The sequence below is a fragment of the Nomascus leucogenys genome, chromosome 5 (assembly GCF_006542625.1).
Source record: "Nomascus leucogenys isolate Asia chromosome 5, Asia_NLE_v1, whole genome shotgun sequence".
In the NCBI taxonomy this organism is placed as follows: domain Eukaryota; kingdom Metazoa; phylum Chordata; class Mammalia; order Primates; family Hylobatidae; genus Nomascus; species Nomascus leucogenys.
Window position 1 is genome coordinate 139,939,886 of NC_044385.1, and position 21,956 is coordinate 139,961,841.

Here is a 21,956-nt window from a genome sequence, read left to right on the forward strand (position 1 = left end):
GCCAAAAATGCATCATCAGAACCTGCCACGTCGGCACATCTGACAAACCCACAGGGAGGGGCGTCCAGAAAACCGAAGGCCTGCACGCCTCAAAGATGCCAAGGCCAGACACACAAGGAAAGGCCGGGAGTGTCCAGTCAGCCAGACCCAGGGAGCAGCAGAATGCAGCGCACACTGGATCCAGAGGGGAAGAAACCACAGCTGGAGGAATGGGACCAGACAGCTGCAAACTCGAATGTGGCCGCGCCGGCGACGTGCAATGGTGGCTGCTGTGGTTTTGGGGACTGCACGGCGGGAAACACACTCGGAAGTGTTGATATGTTCGGAAAAGCACGGGCAGGACCGTGGAGGGAGAAGGAATGAATGTGACTGGGGAACGAGGCCACATGTGGGTCCGGGTCAAGCATTACTGGGGAACGAGGTGACATGTGGGTCTGGGTCAAGTGTGACTGGGGAATGAGGTGACATGTGGGTCTGGGTCAAGTGTGACTGGGGAACGAGGTGACATGTGGGTCTGAGTCAAGTGTGACTGGGGAACGAGGCCACGCGTGGGTCTGGGTCAAGTGTGACTGGGGAACGAGGCCACATGTGGGTCTGGGTCAAGTGTGACTGGGGAACGAGGTGACATGTGGGTCTGGGTCAAGTGTGACTGGGGAACGAGGTGACATGTGGGTCTGGGTCAAGTGTGACTGGGGAACGAGGTGACATGTGGGTCTGGGTCAAGTGTGACTGGGGAACGAGGTGACATGTGGGTCCGGGTCAAGCATTACTGGGGAACGAGGTGACATGTGGGTCCGGGTCAAGCATTACTGGGGAACGAGGTGACATGTGGGTCTGGGTCAAGTGTGACTGGGGAACGAGGTGACATGTGGGTCTGGGTCAAGTGTGACTGAGGAACGAGGCCACGCGTGGGTCTGGGTCAAGTGTGACTGGGGAACGAGGCCACGCGTGGGTCTGGGTCAAGTGTGACTGGGGAACGAGGCCACGCGTGGGTCTGGGTCAAGTGTGACTGGGGAACGAGGTGACATGTGGGTCTGGGTCAAGTGTGACTGGGGAACGAGGTGACATGTGGGTCTGGGTCAAGTGTGACTGGGGAATGAGGTGACATGTGGGTCTGGGTCAAGTGTGACTGGGGAACGAGGCCACGCGTGGGTCTGGGTCAAGTGTGACTGGGGAATGAGGCCACACGTGGGTCTGGGTCAAGTGTGACTGGGGAACGAGGTGACATGTGGGTCTGGGTCAAGTGTGACTGGGGAACGAGGCCACGCGTGGGTCTGGGTCAAGTGTGACTGGGGAACGAGGTGACATGTGGGTCTGGGTCAAGTGTGACTGGGGAACGAGGTGACATGTGGGTCTGGGTCAAGTGTGACTGGGGAACGAGGCCACGCGTGGGTCTGGGTCAAGTGTGACTGGGAACGAGGTGACATGTGGGTCTGGGTCAAGTGTGACTGGGGAACGAGGCCACGCGTGGGTCTGGGTCAAGTGTGACTGGGGAACGAGGCCACGCGTGGGTCTGGGTCAAGTGTGACTGGGGAACGAGGTGACATGTGGGTCTGGGTCAAGTGTGACTGGGGAACGAGGTGACATGTGGGTCTGGGTCAAGTGTGACTGGGGAATGAGGTGACATGTGGGTCTGGGTCAAGTGTGACTGGGGAACGAGGCCACGCGTGGGTCTGGGTCAAGTGTGACTGGGGAATGAGGCCACACGTGGGTCTGGGTCAAGTGTGACTGGGGAACGAGGTGACATGTGGGTCTGGGTCAAGTGTGACTGGGGAACGAGGCCACGCGTGGGTCTGGGTCAAGTGTGACTGGGGAACGAGGTGACATGTGGGTCTGGGTCAAGTGTGACTGGGGAATGAGGTGACATGTGGGTCTGGGTCAAGTGTGACTGGGGAACGAGGCCACGCGTGGGTCTGGGTCAAGTGTGACTGGGGAATGAGGCCACACGTGGGTCTGGGTCAAGTGTGACTGGGGAACGAGGTGACATGTGGGTCTGGGTCAAGTGTGACTGGGGAACGAGGCCACGCGTGGGTCTGGGTCAAGTGTGACTGGGGAACGAGGTGACATGTGGGTCTGGGTCAAGTGTGACTGGGGAACGAGGTGACATGTGGGTCTGGGTCAAGTGTGACTGGGGAACGAGGCCACGCGTGGGTCTGGGTCAAGTGTGACTGGGGAACGAGGTGACATGTGGGTCTGGGTCAAGTGTGACTGGGGAATGAGGTGACATGTGGGTCTGGGTCAAGTGTGACTGGGGAACGAGGCCACGCGTGGGTCTGGGTCAAGTGTGACTGGGGAATGAGGCCACACGTGGGTCTGGGTCAAGTGTGACTGGGGAACGAGGTGACATGTGGGTCTGGGTCAAGTGTGACTGGGGAACGAGGCCACGCGTGGGTCTGGGTCAAGTGTGACTGGGGAACGAGGTGACATGTGGGTCTGGGTCAAGTGTGACTGGGGAACGAGGCCACGCGTGGGTCTGGGTCAAGTGTGACTGGGGAACGAGGTGACATGTGGGTCTGGGTCAAGCATTACTGGGGAACAAGGTGACATGTGGGTCTGGGTCAAGTGTGACTGAGGAACGAGGCCACGCGTGGGTCTGGGTCAAGTGTGACTGGGGAACGAGGCCACGCGTGGGTCTGGGTCAAGTGTGACTGGGGAACGAGGCCACGCGTGGGTCTGGGTCAAGTGTGACTGGGGAACGAGGCCACGCGTGGGTCTGGGTCAAGTGTGACTGGGGAACGAGGTGACATGTGGGTCTGGGTCAAGTGTGACTGGGGAACGAGGCCACGCGTGGGTCTGGGTCAAGTGTGACTGGGGAACGAGGTGACATGTGGGTCTGGGTCAAGCATTACTGGGGAACAAGGTGACATGTGGGTCTGGGTCAAGTGTGACTGAGGAACGAGGCCACGCGTGGGTCTGGGTCAAGTGTGACTGGGGAACGAGGCCACGCGTGGGTCTGGGTCAAGTGTGACTGGGGAACGAGGCCACGCGTGGGTCTGGGTCAAGTGTGACTGGGGAACGAGGCCACGCGTGGGTCTGGGTCAAGTGTGACTGGGGAACGAGGTGACATGTGGGTCTGGGTCAAGTGTGACTGGGGAACGAGGCCACGCGTGGGTCTGGGTCAAGTGTGACTGGGGAACGAGGCACGCGTGGGTCTGGGTCAAGTGTGACTGGGGAACGAGGCCACGCGTGGGTCTGGGTCAAGTGTGACTGGGGAACGAGGGGGGGTCTGGGTCAGTGTGACTGGGGAACGAGGCCACGCGTGGGTCTGGGTCAAGTGTGACTGGGGAACGAGGCCACGCGTGGGTCTGGGTCAAGTGTGACTGGGGAACGAGGCCACGCGTGGGTCTGGGTCAAGTGTGACTGGGGAACGAGGCCACGCGTGGGTCTGGGTCAAGTGTGACTGGGGAACGAGGCCACGCGTGGGTCTGGGTCAAGTGTGACTGGGGAACGAGGCCACGCGTGGGTCTGGGTCAAGTGTGACTGGGGAACGAGGCCACGCGTGGGTCTGGGTCAAGTGTGACTGGGGAACGAGGCCACGCGTGGGTCTGGGTCAAGTGTGACTGGGGAACGAGGCCACGCGTGGGTCTGGGTCAAGTGTGACTGGGGAACGAGGCCACGCGTGGGTCTGGGTCAAGTGTGACGGGGGGGCGTGGGTCTGGGTCAAGTGTGTCTGGGGAACGAGGCCACGCGTGGGTCTGGGTCAAGGGTGTGTGGAAAGTACTTGTTCTACTCACGCAACTTCTATACATTCAAAATTATATCAAAATAAAAAAGCTTCCAAAAGGAATTCCAGACGGTCCCAAGCCTGCTTCTGGGATGTCTTTGACAGAGGGCCCCTTGACCTTGGGGACCCTGCGGGGGACGCCACCTGCAGCAGCTCAGGCCCCACCTTCTGGCAGGTTCCACCCCACCCTGATGACCCCGGGCATGGAGAGTGTGGCTGCTTTGATGCAAGATTCCGACACAAACTCACCAGCACCTGGTGAACACCCCGAGTAACAGGGAGACTCTGAGAAGCCTGGGGTGCAGGGGGTCAGGAAGGGTGAGCCCAGGGCCAGGCACCGGAAGAGAGCAGAGAAAACCTGGCCAGGCCTCAGCCCGAAAGAGAGGCTTGGGGGCCCCACACTCACGTTTTTCATTTTGAAAGACTCCTCCTCCAGCTTCTCCACTGCCAGGATGTTCTCAATGGGAATGCTGTAGAGAGGCTGGTCCCCTGCAGCAGAGACGGGCTGTCTGCGGGTGCGGCCCCCACTGTCCCGGCTGAGGTCTGGGTGGGGCTGAGGGGTCTCTGCTGGGGGGGGGTCTCTGCTGAGGAGTCTCTGCTGGGGGGTCTCTGCTGGGGGGTCTCCGCTGGGGGGGTCTCCGCTGGAGGGGTCTCTGCTGGGGGGTCTCTGCTGAGGGGTCTCTGCCGGGTGGGTCTCTGCTGGGGGGTCTCTGCTGGGGGGGTCTCTGCTGAGGGGTCTCTGCTGAGGGGTCTCTGCTGGGGGGGTCTCTGCTGGGGGGGTCTCTGCTAGGGGGTCTCTGCTGGGGAGGTCTCTGCTGACGGGGTCTCTGCTGGGGGGGTCTCTGCTGGGGGGTCTCTGCTGGGGGGTCTCCGCTGGGGGGGTCTCTGCCGGGGGGTCTCTGCTGAGGGGTCTCCGCTGGGGGGGTCTCTGCTGGGGGGGTCTCTGCTGAGGGGTCTCTGCTGGGGGGGTCTCTGCTGGGGGGTCTCTACTAGGGGGTCTCTGCTGGGGAGGTCTCTGCTGACGGGGTCTCTGCTGGGGGGTCTCTGCCAAGGGGTCTCTGCTGGGGGGGTCTCTGCTGAGGGGTCTCCGCTGGGGGGGGGGTCTCCGCTGGGGGGTCTCTGCCGGGGGGTCTCTGCTGAGGGGTCTCTGCTGAGGGGTCTCCACTGGGGGGGGTCTCCGCCAGGGGGTGTCTGCTGGGGGGATCTCTACTGGGAGGGGTCTCTGCTAGGGGGTCTCTGCTGGTGGGGGTCTCTGTTGGGGTGCCCTGGGCAGGAGGAGGTGCCCCATGTTCATCTCCTTGGGCGTGATGGCTGAATCACTGACAGGCTGCAGGTGTGGGGGCTGAGGAAGCCTGGGACCCACCCGGCCCTGCCACACACTCAGGCTGGGCCCAACCCTCGCATCCTCACAGCTGCCGTGGCCTCAGTCTCTGTCCCCAGAACATGTTCCCGTTCTGGGACATGAACATGGGAGAAACTGCTCAATATTTCCTAATCTAGATCTGAGCCAGCAGATCTGACAGCGAGGGGCAAGAGGCGGTGGGAAGCCCCGTCTACCTCGGGTGAGCAGCACCCTGGCTGTGACGAGGCGACCAGAGGAGGAAGGGACGTGGATGGAAAAGCACCTTACTGATGTGGTCAGCACTGCGTACTGGTTCTCTGGGGAAGCAGATTTCCCTCACTTTCCAGCAGCAGGTCTGAAAGACCCCTTCAGGGATCTTTGAAGGCGGAGCCAGAAGCAGAGGGCTCTGGGTCACCACAGCTCCAGGCTCTGCCCGCAGCACTGAATCCTTCCTCCCCTCAGCTCTCCCCCTGAAAAGCAGACTCAGTCCCAGGGCCCAGCACGCTCTGGCACCAGCCAGGGAAAGCCGCCTTGCTCCTACCTTTGCTTTTGTGGTAGGTAAATTCATGGTTGGTCAAGCGAAACCATCTCTTCTTAAAATTCTTCATCCCAAAGCGCTTCCGTCCTTGCGCCCTCTTGATCATGAACCTGTGTGAAGAACACCCAGGGCCGGGGTCCGGGCCTCAGCCGCCTCCCTGCACAGGCGCAAAACCACACCCCCCACTTTCTGCGTTCTGAGACCTGAGGCAGGCAGTGGATTTTCAACTTCTTATCATTTTACTCCGAGTGATGAGATTAAAATTGGAAGGCAATGCCTCTCCTTTGAACAGTTGCGCTGACTGCTTTGAGTCACTAGTTGGTGATGGCACCAGGTTTTAGATCTCCAACCCTCCCACCTCCCACACTGAACTTTCAACAGTGGTGCTGCCACCGGAAATGCCAACACGATGCTCCCACGGAGGACCCGCGGCCACGGGCTCGGGGCGGGGCGGGCAGCGGACGCCCACAAAACCCACACCTGTGGTGTGCGGGAGTCACGCCCTGGCGCCTCTGCCAGACCAAACCTGCCCCCCTCAGGGCCAGCCCTGCTGTGGTGGAAGGCGCCACTGGGCCACGTCCTCAGGAAATGTGGTGAGCAGGAGACAGGATGGCCACCGAGGATGCAAGGCCTCAGCGAGGAGGACCTCAAGCCTTGCCCTGGGCAGGGTCCTCGCACGCCCTCCTGGCAGCCCAGGGCCCTCCGAGGCTCGGCCTTCATTGCCGGGCAGGGGTCCCTGACCAGAACCGGTGGCCGAGCTGGCGGAGAAGAAAGTGGCCGGACAGAGTGACTGGAGGACAGAGGTGGAAGCTGAGGACGAGAAGCCAAGCTGGAGAGACAGAGTGGGGAGGTGGGCAGGGGAGACGCACCTCGACAAGCACACTCAGAAATCAGAACGAGGGGCTTTGAGCAACAACAAGGCCAGATGTGGCCAGAGAGCTGTGGATGCACACTGGAGGGTGCAGAAGCCGCTGGGAGCTGTTCAAGAGAGAAAAGGGCGGAGCCACTGGGAGCCGCCGGGACAGCGCAGTTCATAACCAGTGGATGCAGAACGCCGTTCATTCCAGGGATTAGCAGGCAGGAAGTCAGCCCGGGAGGCTGTTGAGGGCCAGCAGGACCCAGTGGGACGTGCAGGGCGGGGCCCACACAGACGGGGGTTGGGGAGGGGACCGGGAGCTCCACGAGCTGCCGACCTCCTTGAGGGCAACAGGGCGCCTCTGAGAAGACTCTGGACCATGCAGCAGTTAGATTTGAGTAGTAGTCTTGTTATAAATGTTTTTGGCTTTAGGATTTTTTTAAGAACCCCAACTTTCTGAGGGCCTTCAGTGGATGAGGCTGCATGTGAATTTTACGTGCAGGTGTCCAGGCCGAGGCAGCGCTGAGTGGAGAGAAGCCAGTGGCTCCTCACTGCACAGCTCTGGTCTGGGTATCTGGCTCCCCAGGAGTCGGTTTTCTAACCGGGACCATCGCGCACGTGGGACGGGGAGGCGGGAGCCACGGCTGAGCCGGAAGCCTCAGGCTAAAAGCAGCTCGGCCCCGCGCAGCCACAGCCAACTCAACTCAGCAAACACACACTGCGCTCAGAGGCCCGTCCCCGGTCCTGTGTCCCAGTGGGTGATGACACACCAGCCCCAAGAGACGGCAGAGGCCTGGGAGCATCTCAGCACAGAGTGCGCCCTCAGGAAACACGGCCATCACCACCCCTACACATGGATGAACATGGCAAGACACACTTGGCACCAAGGGCTGAGACGGCAGAACCGAGGCCCCAGGACGGCCCACGCTTGCACAGCCGAGGGTGGCCCTGGGTTTGGGGATGTGACAGAGCTGAGGTGCCGGAGGAGAGGCTGATCCAGGGGCTGGAAAGTCGAGGGCCTGATAGACCAAAACCTTGGTGTGAGTTGCAGGTGGTGCAGCTGCTGGAAGGAGCTGGTGGAGCCTCAGCTGCATCCAGGGCACCTGGGAGGCACCTGTCCTTGAACCTCCGGCTGGTGGCACCTGGGAGTCGCCTGTCTTTGAACCTGTATCTACAGCAGCTTCTCGGCGTCAGGCACACAAGCCCTGAGTGATCCTGTGTTGCTTTAGGGATTACAGGATGAATATTTGTTGCTTTGAAAGTTGTGAATTTATGAAATGTAGAAAGTTTCCCTTCCTCTTCAAAGTTTCCCTTCTTGTTAAAGAATAAATCATAAGTGTTAGAAATAATAGTTTCTTTTAAAGACTAACTTCCTTCAAGCCTCCTTGCTTTGTGCTAATAACTCTTTGTTAAGCTCTATCCTGTGTAGCTGTTGGACGTGCCCACAGGCTCGTAATACATTTTGTGTCCTTGTACCTTAACCAAGGTATTCGTGTTAGACGTACTCACAGGCATGTCCCAGCTCACAGCCTATGCACCTTCTTTATTTAAACATATTATTATTTTTCTACCTATTTAAAAAAGTTTTAAATTACTAGCCAATCAGGTTTTAATCTAGATTGTGAGGTCTGGCTCCAGCCAATGGGGACAGGACACAGCAATAGGAACCTCATGCGTAAGGAATAAATATTCTAGCGTCTCTTTATTCTGTGTGTACCCTCGCCATTATTCCTTCTGCGAGGGACACCCTTTCTGCAGAAAGTAAAAATTGCCTCGCTAAAAGAACTTTTTGTCTAAATGCTAATTTTTCCTTATGGCACCAAAGAACAAACATTTTGCATTTCTAACATGAAATGTGTGTATTGCAAATATTATTGGTTAATATATGATTAAGTTAAAGGAAGGTGATTTTAAGAAAAATAGCAACGTAAGTAATGCCACTGGGGTATGGTCCACCAGTGACCCAGAGATGGTCCAGGTTTGAGCAGATAAGCTCTAAGAGTATCCACAAAAACAGACAAATGGGACTTAATTAAACTAAACAGCTTCTGCACAGCAAAATAAATAACCAACAGAGCAAACAGATGACCTGCAGAATGGGAGGATATTTGCAAACTACAGATCCAACAGGGCACTAATAGCCACAATTTAGAAGGAACTCAAACAGCTTAACAAAAAAATAAAAATATAAAAAAAAAACATTTAAAAGTGGCCAAAGGACAGGGGAATAGACATTTTTCAGAAGAAGACAAATGGCCAACAAGCATACCATATAAAGCCCAGCATGGCTCATCACCTGAGTATTGAGAACCAGAGCCGCCTGTGACCCCAGCTCACGCCGGGCAGAACACAGCCACCTGTGACCCCAGCTCACGCCAGGCAGAACGGAGCCGCCTGCGACCCCAGCTCACGCCAGGCAGAACAGAGCTGCCTGCGACCCCAGCTCACGCCGGGCAGAATGGCTGTGATCAAATAAAACACGGAAGAATGACAGACGCTGTCAGAGCTGTGGAGGACGCGAGCGCTTGCACGCTGTGGGGAATGGAAATTAGCGCTTAAGGAAACCCACGGAGATTTCTCAAGGAGCTAAAGGCAGAGCCGCCATTCGATCCAGCAGTCCCACACCGGGCCCCACCCAAAGGAAGAGCAATTACCAAAAAGACACCTGCACACGTACGTTTACCACTGAACCACTCACAACAGCAAAGACACGGAATCCATGTGTCCACCAACGGACGACTGGATAAAGCAAATGTGGCATAAATACACCATGACATGCTACTCCACCGTCAAGAAGGAAATCTTATGTTTTCCAGCAACGTGAACAGAGCTAGAGGTTGTTATCTTAAGGGAGATGACTTAGAGGCAAAAAGCCAAATGCCCCATGTTCTCACTGGTCCGTAGGAGCTAAACACGGCAGGGCGGGGCGGGGCGCTCTGGGACATGTATTTGGAATCACAGACTGAGGCCTCGGAGGGGTGGAGGCGGGAGCGGGAGAGGAATGAGAAATTACTCAGTGGGTACAAAGTGCCTTGTTCAGGTGACGGTTTCACGAGAAGCCCCGTCCAATACAACTGCACTTGTGCCCGACATGTTGGCAAATACATAAAAAATACAGAACATGGGCCACGCCAGGCAGAGCAAAGCTCCCTGAGTGGGAGCCGGGCCACAGGATGGGGTTGGTGGACACGGGCAGACGTGTCGGTTATGTAAGGAAGGGTGATGGGCTCTGACGCGCCAGGGGCCTCTGGGTGGAGGTCGAGGAAGGATGGCCCTGTGTCAGAAACATGGGGTGGCCGTGGAACACAGACGTCTCCTTCAAAGGTCACCGAGAAGGCGGTGGAGGGGTCCCAGGCTGAAGGCGCAGGGGCCAGGCTCCCAGGGCCGTCCCCTCTGACCCTGGTTCCCTGACCAAAGAGCCCTTGGGAGCCTGGAGGGAAGGCGGGCCCCAACTGCGGTGCGGACAAGGCGGCCAGTGGTACAGAAATCATAAGGCTGCTGGCCAGCAAGGGAGGAGGCTGCCCCCGACTAGGGAACCTTCTGGAATGTGCTGGGTGCTCCGGGGACTGGGGAACCCCAATCCCTTTCTCCCCTCCTGCCCTGCCAGATGCCACCTTACCCTTCTCCCTCCTGCCCTGCCGGACGCCCCCTTACCCTTCTCCCCTCCTGCCCTGCCGGACGCCCCCTTACCCTTCTCCCCTCCTGCCCTGCCGGACGCCCCCTTAACCTCCTCCCCTCCTGCCCTGCCGGACGCCCCCTTACCCTTCTCCCTCCTGCCCTGCCGGACGCCCCCTTACCCTTCTCCCTCCTGCCCTGCCGGACGCCCCCTTACCCTCCTCCCCTCCTGCCCTGCCGGACGCCCCCTTACCCTCCTCCCCTCCTGCCCTGCCGGACGCCCCCTTACCCTCCTTACCCTTCTTTAAGCAGGATGGGCTGCTCGACACTCTTGGGATCTCTTCTCCCCGAGGACGAAATCAGATCTAAGAACTAAAGCGGGAAGAAATCAGGTCACCGGGAGGAAACCACACATCCGATGTGCACGGCTCTCCGTATAACAGCGTCGGCGGCTACTGCCTCCTTTCTAATACCAGCGGAGACAGAATTTGGGGAAGTGAGTCCTTCCCTGAGGGCCGTGGGGCCTCTGCTCCCCACTGTGCCACCCCAGCCCTGGCTCTGCCACGGAGATCTCAGGTGAGAGGCCGGGCTCAGGCAACACCTGGGGATCAACCTGCATCTCCAGAGGCTGCCCAGGGGTGACTCTAAGCGGGGAATCTGGGTCCTGGCAGTGAGGAGGCTCAGGCATCCCTGACTATGGGGAAGAGCAGAACCCTGGGGCCTGGACACCCCTCCCCGTGCACCACGTCCCTGACTGTGGGGAGGAGCAGAGCTGTGAGATCTGGACATTCCCCCTGCGCACTGCGTCCCTGACTGTGGGGAGGAGCAGAGCCCTGGGGCCTGGACATTCCTCCCCATGCACTGCGTCCCTGACTGTGGGGAGGAGCAGAGCCCTGGGGCCTGGACATTCCTCCCCATGCACTGCGTCCCTGACTGTGGGGAGGAACAGAGCTCTGCGGTCTGGACATTGCTCCCCGTGCACCGTGCTCCTGACTGTGGGGAGGAGCAGAGCCCTGGGGCCTGGACATTCCTCCCCATGCACTGCGTCCCTGACTGTGGGGAGGAGCAGAGCCCTGCGGTCTAGATGTTCCCCCACACACTGCATTCCTGACTGTGGGGAGGGGCAGAGCCCTGCAGTCTGGATGTTTCCATGCACCTCGTTCCTGACTGTGGGGAGGAGCAGAGCCTGACTATGGTGAAGAGCAGAGCCCTGCGGTCTGGACGTCCCCCACGCGTGGCGATCCTGACACTGAGTCTGCGGCCCCAGGGCTCCACGACTGCAGCCTGGAGTGAGTCCGGCCACCACACACACTGAGGTGGGACGCACCCTCGTCCGGGGTGCTCAGACACAGAACGAGATGGGTGAGGGCCCCTTTTTGGCCCCAAAGGCAGTCACGCCAAAGAGTTTACCAACTGCAGGAGAAGGAAGTGTCCCAGGACTCGGGACAGGGCTGTCTGGGCAGTGCTGTGAATGCACCGAATGTCCTTATTGTTTAAAATCGCTAACGGCCAAGTCTGTGTCATGTGGGTTCTATCTCAATTTTAAAAGAGCAACTCTGTCTCCTGGGCACAGCACGGGCTGTCGGATGCTGAGTCGATACTTACATTTTTCACCGCATCAGCATATTTCTGCTCATTGAAGAATTCATAAAATGTAGCCATGTAGGACTCCTTAAAACTCGCCTAAAATGAAACGGAGATCACTTGAGGACAGCCCAAAGTACCTCGGCTCATGGCCCAAATCTGAAAAAGCTAGAGGCAGGAACTGTTCAAGCTTAAATGACGATAAACAGGTGAAGAACCCGGTGTTACCGGGGAAGTGAGAGCCCGCAGGGCTGCCCGGAGGACGAATCACATAAATCGCTCAGGCGCCAAAGAAGACCATCAGACCCGCCAGTGCCCGTGAGGTCTCCAACCGCCCTTTGGCATCAGTGACTCTGTCCCGGCCCCAGGCCGTCCCTCACACCTTCGTCCCGGGCTCACGAAGAGGTATGCTGGGGCCCAGATGTGACCGCCTGGGAACCTGCAGTTATGGGCCAGAGTCCCAGAGCCCCCACGCTCATCTCTCACCCGTGGGGCATAAGGGCCGCTCTGAGGGGGAAGAGGGGGCAGGGGCCTCCATCACGTCGGGAAGTGGAGGGACCCAGGGGTTCGGGGGGCCTTTGCAGCCACCATTCCTGAGGCTCGACCCCAAGTGCCTGTTATTTCCACTCTGAGGTCACTGCACAGTTCCCTGGCCGTGAAATGAGGTGGGTTTGGTGCAGACCTCGGAGGAGGCACAGGTGCCTGTTATGGAGTTTCCAGCCCACAGCGCAGGGCCTGGCTGGTGGGGAAGAGCGGTCAGCGCACCTCGGCCTGCCTGCGGGTGAGGCACATCTTTTACTCACTCGGACTCAGAGAAACCCAACGCTTGCCCCAAGCGGGCTGCTCCTCCAGTGGGGGCCTCTGCTCCCCAAAGTCCTCATTTCTACCTGAGCCCCACCAAGAACAGGGAACCAGGAGGCCAGGGCATCTGTGCACCACAGCCCAGCCCTCTCCAGACGGAGCCCCGAGGGGGCCCAAAGGCATTGACCTGCCCTGGCCCAGCCCCTGCAGAGACAGCCTTGGGCCTCACCATGAGCACTGCCCCCGGGACCCCTCAAATGGCAGCTCTGACCCCCTCAAACACACAGGATGCTCTTAGGGGGAAACGGAGCAGACGCCTGAGGGACTCCCGACCTGGCGGCACCACATCCAGTCTGAAAGGACGAGGATGGAGGACGGAGGTTCATATCCACAGGGAGAGAGGGGCCCTGGGAGGAGGGGGCCGCGTGGGGAGGAGGCGCCACGTGGGGAGGGAAGTGGGGAGGAGGCGGCTGCGTGGGGAGGAGGCGGCTGCGTGGGGAGAAGGGGGCCGTGTGGGGAGGAGGGGGCCGCGTGGGGAAGAGGCGCTGCGTGGGGAGGGAAGTGGGGAGGAGGCGGCTGCATGGGGAGGAGGCGGCTGCATGGGGAGGAAGGGGCCACGTAGGGAGGAGGGGAAGGCGTGGGGAGGAGGGGACCACGTGGGGAGGAGCCTCCAGCACCGCGACGCCCAGGAGGCCCCAGGTCAGGCCACCTGCCCGGCCCGTTCGGCTGCTTCCCACGCCTGACAGGTCAGATGCTGCTCCTGCCATGGGGCCAGCTACAAGCCACAGGCTCCCGAAAAAGGCAAGGGGTTCACTTTAGGAGGGGAGAAGCGGGCGGGACGGGGATGCTCAGGTCCTGGGCTTCAGGAGGGGATGTGGTGCCAGCTTTGATTCTTGATCTTTCTCTTACAACTCTCTCAAATGTGGGAGGTTTCTCGCGTGCGTTTCCTGAAGAGAAGAGGGACTCACAGATTTGGACTTGGACAGGCTGCCGAGGGTCTGAACGGTCTTGGAGATCAGTGTCAGCGTCCTGGACGTCTGGGGGTCCTGGGGGCGCGGGAGTGAGAAAGGTCTGTGTGAGCTTCACAGAAATGCTGCGACTGTCCCAGATCGAGGGGACGAAATGCAGGAGTCACCTCAGAGCTGCTGTGGCTTGTGCATGAGCTACGGAGACACGGGGGTAGCGACGCAGATGGGACTGGAGGGGGTGGGCGTCCCACAGTCTCAGGAGCTGCTGAGACGGTCCCGCAGGCAACATCCGACGGCACCGCGGGGACCCACCCTCTCGGCCCAGCGTGCAGGGTGCATCTCAAAGTCGAAAGCATCAGGTAGGGTCATGGCTCTGGGGCGCTGAGTCTCGGGGTGCTGAGTCTCCTGGCCCTGCCTGGGGCTCGTTTCAGCCTTCACAGGGTTTGAAGGTTCAACTCAGAAGTGCTGGGGGCCGGGCTTGGTGGCTCACACCTGTAATCCCAGCACTTCGGGAGGCTGAGGCAGGTAGATCACTTGAGGTCAGGAGTTCGAGACCAGCCTGGCCGACATGGTAAAACCCCATCTCTAATAAAAATACAAAATTAGCTGGGTGTGGTGGCACACGTCTGTAATCCAAGCTACTAGGGAGGCTGAGGCACGAGAATTGCTTGAACCCAGGAGGCAGAGGTTGCAGTGAGCCCAGATGGTACCACTGCACTCCAGCCTGGTGACAGAGCAAGACTCCATCTCAAAAAAAAAAAGAAGTGCTGGGGAATGGGCCATCCCTCACGTCCCCTCGCCCTGGCCATCTCCTTCCAGCTCTGCCACCCGCACGTGCAACACGGTCACCCCAGATCCCTGCACCTTGAGAGCTGCGGCCCCAGCAACCACATTGGGGCCTGGAGAAAATCACTGCTGAATGGGGATCTGTTGACTCAATACATGGATGATACGCCGATCATCGATACTCCATATGTGATGGGCAGGGGGGAGAGCAGGGCGGTGACCAGCAGCTAAAACCCTGGCCAAGTCGTCTACTGCTTTTGTGACGTTGTCTCGACTCCCCGAGAACGTACACAACTTAAATAGGTCGGTGAACCACCTGCAACGAGGACGTTCCAAGGACCCAGCACATCCACCAGCACTCCCCACGCACCATCCACACACTCCACACTCCCACCACCACCACTCCACACACTCCACACTCCCCACGCACCATCCACACCCCCACCCCACACACTCCACACTCCCCACGCACCATCCACACACTCCACACACACTCCACACTCCCCACGCACCATCCACACACTCCACACTCCCCACCACCACCACACACTCCACACCCCCACCACCATCCACACACTCCACACTCCCACGCACCATCCACACACACACTCCCCACACCATCCACACACTCCACACACTCCACACCCCCACCACCATCCACACACTCCACACTCCCACGCACCTCCACACACTCCACACCCCACGCACCATCCACACTCCACACACACTCCACACTCCCCACGCACCATCCACACACTCCACACTCCCACGCACCGTCCACACACTCCACACACACTCCACACTCCCCACCACCACCCACCCACCACACTCCACCTCCCCACGCACCATCCACACACTCCACACTCCCACGCACCGTCCACACACTCCACACACACTCCACACTCCCCACGCACCATCCACACACTCCACACTCCCCACGCACCATCCACACACTCCACACCCCCCACGCCACCACTCCCACACACTCCACACTCCCCACGCACCATCCACACACTCCACACTCCCACGCACCATCCACACACTCCACACTCCCCACGCACCATCCACACACTCCACACTCCCCACGCACCATCCACACACTCCACACTCCACACCACCACCATCCACACACTCCACACTCCCCACGCACCGTCCACACACTCCACACCACCCACACTCCACACACACTCCACACTCCCCACGCACCGTCCACACACTCCACACTCCACACCACTCCACACTCCCCACCACCTCCACACACTCCACACCCCCCCCCCCACCACCACACACTCCACACTCCCCACGCACCTCCACACACTCCACACACACTCCACACTCCCCACGCACCTCCACACACTCCACACACACTCCACACTCCACACGCACCATCCACACACTCCACACTCCCCACGCACCTCCACACACTCCACACCACTCCACACTCCCACCACCTCCACACACTCCACACTCCCACCACCTCCACACACTCCACACACACTCCACACTCCCCACGCACCATCCACACACTCCACACTCCCACGCACCACACACTCCACACTCCCCACGCACCATCCACACCCCCACCACTCCACACCCCACCACCTCCACACACTCCACCCCACGCACCCCCACCCCCACCACTCCACACCCCCACCTCCACACACTCCACACTCCCCACGCACCATCCACACACTCCACACACACTCCACACTCCCCACGCACCATCCACACACTCCACACTCCCACCACCTCCACACACTCCCCCCCACGCACCATCCACACACTCCACACACACTCCACACTCCCCACGCACCCCACACACTCCACACTCCCCACGCACCATCCACACACTCCACACCCCCACTCCCCACGCACCATCCACACACTCCACACTCCACACGCACCGTCCACACACTCCACACACACTCCACACTCCCCACGCACCATCCACACACTCCACACACACTCCACACTCCCCACGCACCGTCCACACACTCCACACTCCCCACGCACCTCCACACACTCCACACACCCCACACTCCCCACCACCCCACACACTCCACACTCCCACGCACCGTCCACACACTCCACACACACTCCACACTCCCCATGCACCGTCCACACACTCCATACACAACCCCATTCCACACGCACTCCCCACTCGCTCCTCATTCCACACACACTCCCCACTCACTCCTCATTCCTCACACACTCCCCATGCATTCCACACTCCGCACGGTCGGCCCCCTACAGCCACGCAGATGCCCCGAACCAGGCCGGCATCCCAGGACAGCTCAGAAAGCCTCGGTCCCTCAGCCGGTCACTCACCGTGTGGTGCGGCGTGAGCTGGAAGAGGTTGGGGGAGAGAATGGCGGGTGCAAAGAACCTCAGGAAGATGAAGCTGCTCACTGCAGTGTACCTGACGTCGGGGTCATCTGCGGGAGACAGAGGTGGGGTGACCGTTTCCCTCGGGCACAGTGGCCGTGTGGGGACACCATGCCCCGGCCCCCTGAGGGTCCACAGGGAAGTCCAGCCTCAGTCCTGGATCCATCTCCACCTGTGTCTGTCTCTCCCTCTCTCTGTCTCTCCCCCTCTTTGTCTCTCTCCCTGTCTCCCTATCTCTGTCTCTCTCTCTCCGTCTCTGTCTCTCTCTCTCCATCTGTCTCTCTATCTCTGTCTCTCTCCCTGTCTCTGTCTCTCTCTCCCTCTCTCTATCTCTGTCTCTCTCTCTGTCTCTGGCTGTCTCTCTCCATCTGTCTCTGGTTCGCTCTCTCCCTCTCTCTCTCTCTCCATCTCTCTGTCTCTCTCCCTATCTCCATCTCTCTCTCTCCGTCTGTCTCTCTCCATCTCTATCTCTCTCCCTGTCTCTCCCCCATCTCTGTCTCTCTCTCTCCCTCTCTATCTGTGTCTCCCTGTCTCTGTCTCTCTGTCTCTATCTCTCTCTCCATCTCTGTCTCTATCTCTAGCTGTCTCTCTCTCTGTCTCTATCTCTCTGTCTCTCTCTCCACCTCGGTCTCTCTCCATCTGTCTCTCTCTCCGTCTGTCTCTGTCTCTGTCCATCTCTATCTCTCTCTCCATCTGTCTCCATCTCTGTCTCTGTCCATGTCTCTGCCTCTCTCTCCGTCTCTCCATCTCTCTCCGTCTCTATCTCTCTCCCCGTCTCTCTCTGTCTCTCTCCATCTGTCTCTGCCTCTCTCTCCATCTCTGTCTCTCTCCATCTCTCATCACCACCACACAGCACAGCCCCTTTGGTGCCTGCCACAGACTCATTCCACAGTGGTCTGTGCTCATCTGGGTGAGAGCATGTGTTTTATCTCTTCACTTCCACCTTGTTCAAAGTGGGTCTGGGGCTGGGACGTGCTTGGGAACTGCCACCCCCAGAACCCTGGGCCCCTCGGCCAGCGCTGTCTGACTGTCTGATGTCCTCAGAAACAGGGGTGGGGACAGCGTTTGTCTCCTGGGGACGCAGAAGCGCGGACGGCTCTGCAGGGCCATGGCCACCCTGGGGTGTCTGCAGCTGTCCCGAGGCCGCAGGACACGCAAGGAAGAGAGGAGCTGGCGGCAAGGCCCTCGCTGAGCCTCTCAGCGCCCCAGAGCCTGAGTCCCGGCGGGGTCTTGAGCATCGCAGGAGACGGGCGGGTGCGGGCACCCAGCTCCTCCCTGAGGGTCAGCAAGGTTGAGAAGTGGGGTTTGGGTGCCGGATGCCCAGGTCCCTGGGGGATCTCCGGCCTGGGGGTTTGAAGAAAGGGCAGCTCCCCCAGGGGTCCTGTCTCCTCGAAGACATGGGCAGGCAGAGCCCCCAACACCACTCTGGGCCCTGCCAGGGTCAGCCACAAAAAGAAACCACTGGGAAAACCCGGGGGGCCACATCAGGAAAATTCACATCCCACCCCAACAAAGCCCGGCTGCCCTTTCCGGCCCCCCAGAGACCACTGCGGTCATGAACTCCAGGGCTGGGGTCCCCCGGAGACCACTGCGGTCATGAACTCCAGGGCTGGGGTCCCCCGGAGACCACTGTGGTGGTGAACTCCAGGGCTGGGGTCCCCCGGAGACCACTGTGGTCATGAACTCCAGGGCTGGGGTCCCCCAGAGACCACTGCGGTCATGAACTCCAGGGCTGGGGTCCCCCAGAGACCACTGCGGTCATGAACTCCAGGGCTGGGGTCCCCCGGAGACCACTGTGGTGGTGAACTCCAGGGCTGGGGTCCCCCGGAGACCACTGTGGTGGTGAACTCCAGGGCTGGGGTCCCCCAGAGACCACTGCGGTCATGAACTCCAGGGCTGGGGTCCCCCGGAGACCACTGTGGTGGTGAACTCCAGGGCTGGGGTCCCCCAGAGACCACTGCGGTCATGAACTCCAGGGCTGGGGTCCCCCGGAGACCACTGTGGTCATGAACTCCAGGGCTGGGGTCCCCCGGAGACCACTGTGGTGGTGAACTCCAGGGCTGGGGTCCCCCAGAGACCACTGCGGTCATGAACTCCAGGGCTGGGGTCCCCCGGAGACCACTGTGGTGGTGAACTCCAGGGCTGGGGTCCCCCGGAGACCACTGTGGTGGTGAACTCCAGGGCTGGGGTCCCCCAGAGACCACTGTGGTGGTGAACTCCAGGGCTGGGGTCCCCCAGAGACCACTGTGGTGGTGAACTCCAGGGCTGGGGTCCCCCAGAGACCACTGCGGTCGTGAACTCCAGGGCTAGGGTCCCCCAGAGACCACTGTGGTGGTGAACTGGGGAACACCGGCCTGGGCACAAACCCCGGAAAAACCCAGCATCAGAACTGGGGTTCACGACCCCGCAGTTCTAGTCCAGCGAGGGCTGCAGGGGATTCTGCCTGGGTGGGAGTCACCCTGCACAGGGCTATGGCCGTTCCTCAGCAACATGAGGGTGTCCGGGGCACTCACCCTGGAAGCGCTTGGCCGCCGCCTCCCGGAGCGAGAAGAAGATGTCACACATGACGGTTGGGCAGCTCACCCCAGACTCGGTGATGGCGTGGAAGACGCGGTCCACGTACTGCCGTAGGTTCTCCTGCAACGGGACACGGCACTGGGACCCACTCCCGAGGCTGCCCGCAGGTGCGTGTAGCACCAGGGCACGCCCAGGGAGGGGCGCGTGGGGAGGGGCTGAGGGCGGGTGTAGGGCAGCTGCGGCAGCGAGATACATGTGAACGGCCACCCCCTGGAAATCCGTGCTGGAAACTGTGTTGATTCACGCGTGAAAATCACTACATGGGCACCACGTCGGCTCCCCGGCTCGGCCCTGACCTCGTTTACTGAGTGGGGAATGGACATTCACTAGAATGTGCCTGTCCAAGGCAAGAGCTTTGTCCTGTCATTTACATACAGAGACGACCAAACAGCACACTCTGCAACAAGTATCATGTGAGGTGAGTAAAACGTTGCAGCAAGTTCAACATCAGGGAGTTTTGCTGTTTTAAAACGCAGGACACAGCTCTGGGGACAGCCTGGGGAGGCGGGGAGGCCGTCCTGTCCTAGGAAAAGGGGGGGGGCAGGAGCCATCACCCAAGGGAAGGCAGAGCCGGGGCGGAGGCAGAGCTGGTCAGGATCCTCCAGGGGAGGCAGAGCCGGGTGTGGGGGGCAGACCCTCCAGGGGAGGCAGAGCTGGGGCGTGCAGACCGGATCACTCCAGGGGAGGCAGAGCTGGCCGGGACCCCCCAGGGGAGGCAGAGCTGGGTGTGCAGGCCGGACCCCACAGAGGGGGCAGAACCGGGCACACAGGCCAGGCCAAAGGTGGTGGCTGAGGCCTCCCAGCAGTGCAGCCAGCGTACTGTAGCCGGGCGAGGCAGGTATCCCCATGCCCGGTCCTGCTCCCACCCCGACTGGGGTCACAGGGTGAGTCAGAGCTTCCAGGCAGCCACCGGCTGAAAAACCCCGAGCAGGTGACTGGCTTTGGTTGGTTCATGAACAAAACCTACCATGTTGTTTTCAAGGTTTTCTCCGTCTTTCAACTTCACAGGGTCGATTTCACAGGGTTTGTGGCTCTGGCATATCTGGGGAGAGGTTTAAGACGGGGCTCTGTGAGTGGGTTCCGGGGGCACAGGCAGGGAGGGCGGAGGGCGTCTCAGGCCTGGCTGAGATGAAGACCCTGAGCCTCATCCAGAAAATGCCGCCACAGCTCCCTGAGCCCGGCCACTGGCACGGAGGGGCACGGTGAGGCCGGACTGCAGGGCCACCGCGGGGTGGTGTCACCCCGAGCCTCAGCTGCAAGGGGGCAACCCTGGGCCTGTGTCACCGGCTGCTGAGGGACAAGTGAGAGGTCAGGCGCAAACACCAGGCACGGGGCCCAGTCCATGGCCATGATCAGACGAGCCGGGCTCTCTCAGGGAGTGATGCGCCTGTGATCAGACGAGCCGGGCTCTCTCAGGGAGTGATGCGCCCGTGATCAGATGAGCCGGGCTTTCTCAGGGAGTGATGTGCACCAGCCCACACGGACTAGGCCTCACAGGGCTTTAATAATATTTTTACTTCAAAATGCTGCCATGATTTTGCCCACAGAGCAAACCAGAATGCTATGTTAAATTTTCTCACATTTGCAAAGAACTTGTTTACAAAGCCACTCATAAACGGGGGGCACAGCCTGGCGGGCATCAGAGGGTCAGGTGAGGAGTGGGTGTGCAGCTCAAACGTGCCACGCAGCCAGGGCCCAGACACAGGGGACTGTAGGACGTGTGGAGGGAGAAGGTCTCCCTGGGAAGAGCCAGGTTTTTCTTGCATGTTCTCCTTAGTGGAGTGGTGGATTTTCTTATGTATAGTTTTAATTTGGGAGAATTTGGAAGGTTCTGGAGTACACAGGGAACAACCTCTTGATAAAAGTGAATGAATCAGCATCCCTGCCGTGAGGCCGGAGGGGCCGACATTCAAGCCCAGCTCGTGGTCTGGCTGGATCCCCGTGCAGTGCCCTCTGTGGGGGGAAGTCCTCCCCATGCCCCGTGATGCTGAGGACTCTGGGCCCCGTGCTCACCTCCTCGATGGCAGGCTTCAGGGTGACGTGCAGGTAATGCATCCCCGCCAGCTTCATGGTCTCGTCGATGCACTTGGACGCCAGCGAGTTTCCTCGGAAGATGGTGTTGGGGTCCCTGGGAAATGGCGATGGGGACAGCGTTTGTCTCCTGGGGACGCGGAAGTGCAGACGGAGCAGAGCCTGGCCCTGAGCACCTGCCTGTGGGCTGTGAGGTCAGCGCACGCCCATCAGTTGGCTTCCTGACGTTTTACAAGAAGCACAACCAGGCCAGGTGCTCGAGGCCCTGGCCATGGAACCGTCCCGTGTCAACACTGCCAGAGGGAACCATTCAGCTGCCTGCGTGGCCACCAGCTCAGGAGGAGCCTGGCTGGCCTTTGCCCTCCCGTCCTCTCGCCCTCTGCGGCCTGTGCCTGTGCAGAGAATTGAGCACCAGACCCTGGCAGCATCTGAGGGCCAACAGAGAAGCGAACCCCTCCTGCCAGCTACAGTGGCCACAGGTGCAGCCGGATGTTTCTGGAACAGGGCGTCCGGAAACAGCGCTAGGCAGGTCCTGAGGGAAGCGGTGCTCCATTTTCGTGGGCTCCCAAAGTGCCCCAGGGAGGGACCTGAGCTGTCCTCGAGCCCCGGGAGCCGTTTCCCCTCCCCACTCACTCACTCTACCCGGGATTTCAAAGGCAAATGGGGCTTTCAAAAAAAAAAAAAGAATCATTAACTGGGTCTGTGAAAGAAAGCCTGAATCAACACGGTTTCTGGGGACCCTTGAATTC

General features: G+C 59.9%; 1 protein-coding gene and 1 long non-coding RNA gene across 2 annotated transcripts in view; one reads left to right on the forward strand and one right to left on the reverse strand.

Annotated features, from left to right (window-relative positions):
* The window catches only part of RASA3 (RAS p21 protein activator 3), a 140,803-nt gene that overhangs the window by 14,725 nt on the left and 104,122 nt on the right, over positions 1-21,956 (reverse strand). The window contains exons 12-20 of the mRNA XM_030812473.1: positions 21,190-21,304; positions 20,144-20,218; positions 19,113-19,236; positions 16,543-16,649; positions 13,429-13,506; positions 11,681-11,758; positions 10,374-10,447; positions 5,608-5,714; positions 4,131-4,213 (exon numbers count right to left, since the gene is read on the reverse strand). Coding sequence (XP_030668333.1) covers positions 4,131-4,213; positions 5,608-5,714; positions 10,374-10,447; positions 11,681-11,758; positions 13,429-13,506; positions 16,543-16,649; positions 19,113-19,236; positions 20,144-20,218; positions 21,190-21,304 — 841 coding nt within the window. The remainder of the gene's footprint in view (positions 1-4,130; positions 4,214-5,607; positions 5,715-10,373; positions 10,448-11,680; positions 11,759-13,428; positions 13,507-16,542; positions 16,650-19,112; positions 19,237-20,143; positions 20,219-21,189; positions 21,305-21,956) is intronic.
* LOC115835219 lies at positions 2,368-3,112 on the forward strand. Its single transcript, XR_004030220.1, has 4 exons — positions 2,368-2,420; positions 2,581-2,740; positions 2,901-3,060; positions 3,101-3,112. It is a non-coding gene; the product is annotated as an uncharacterized LOC115835219 (long non-coding RNA).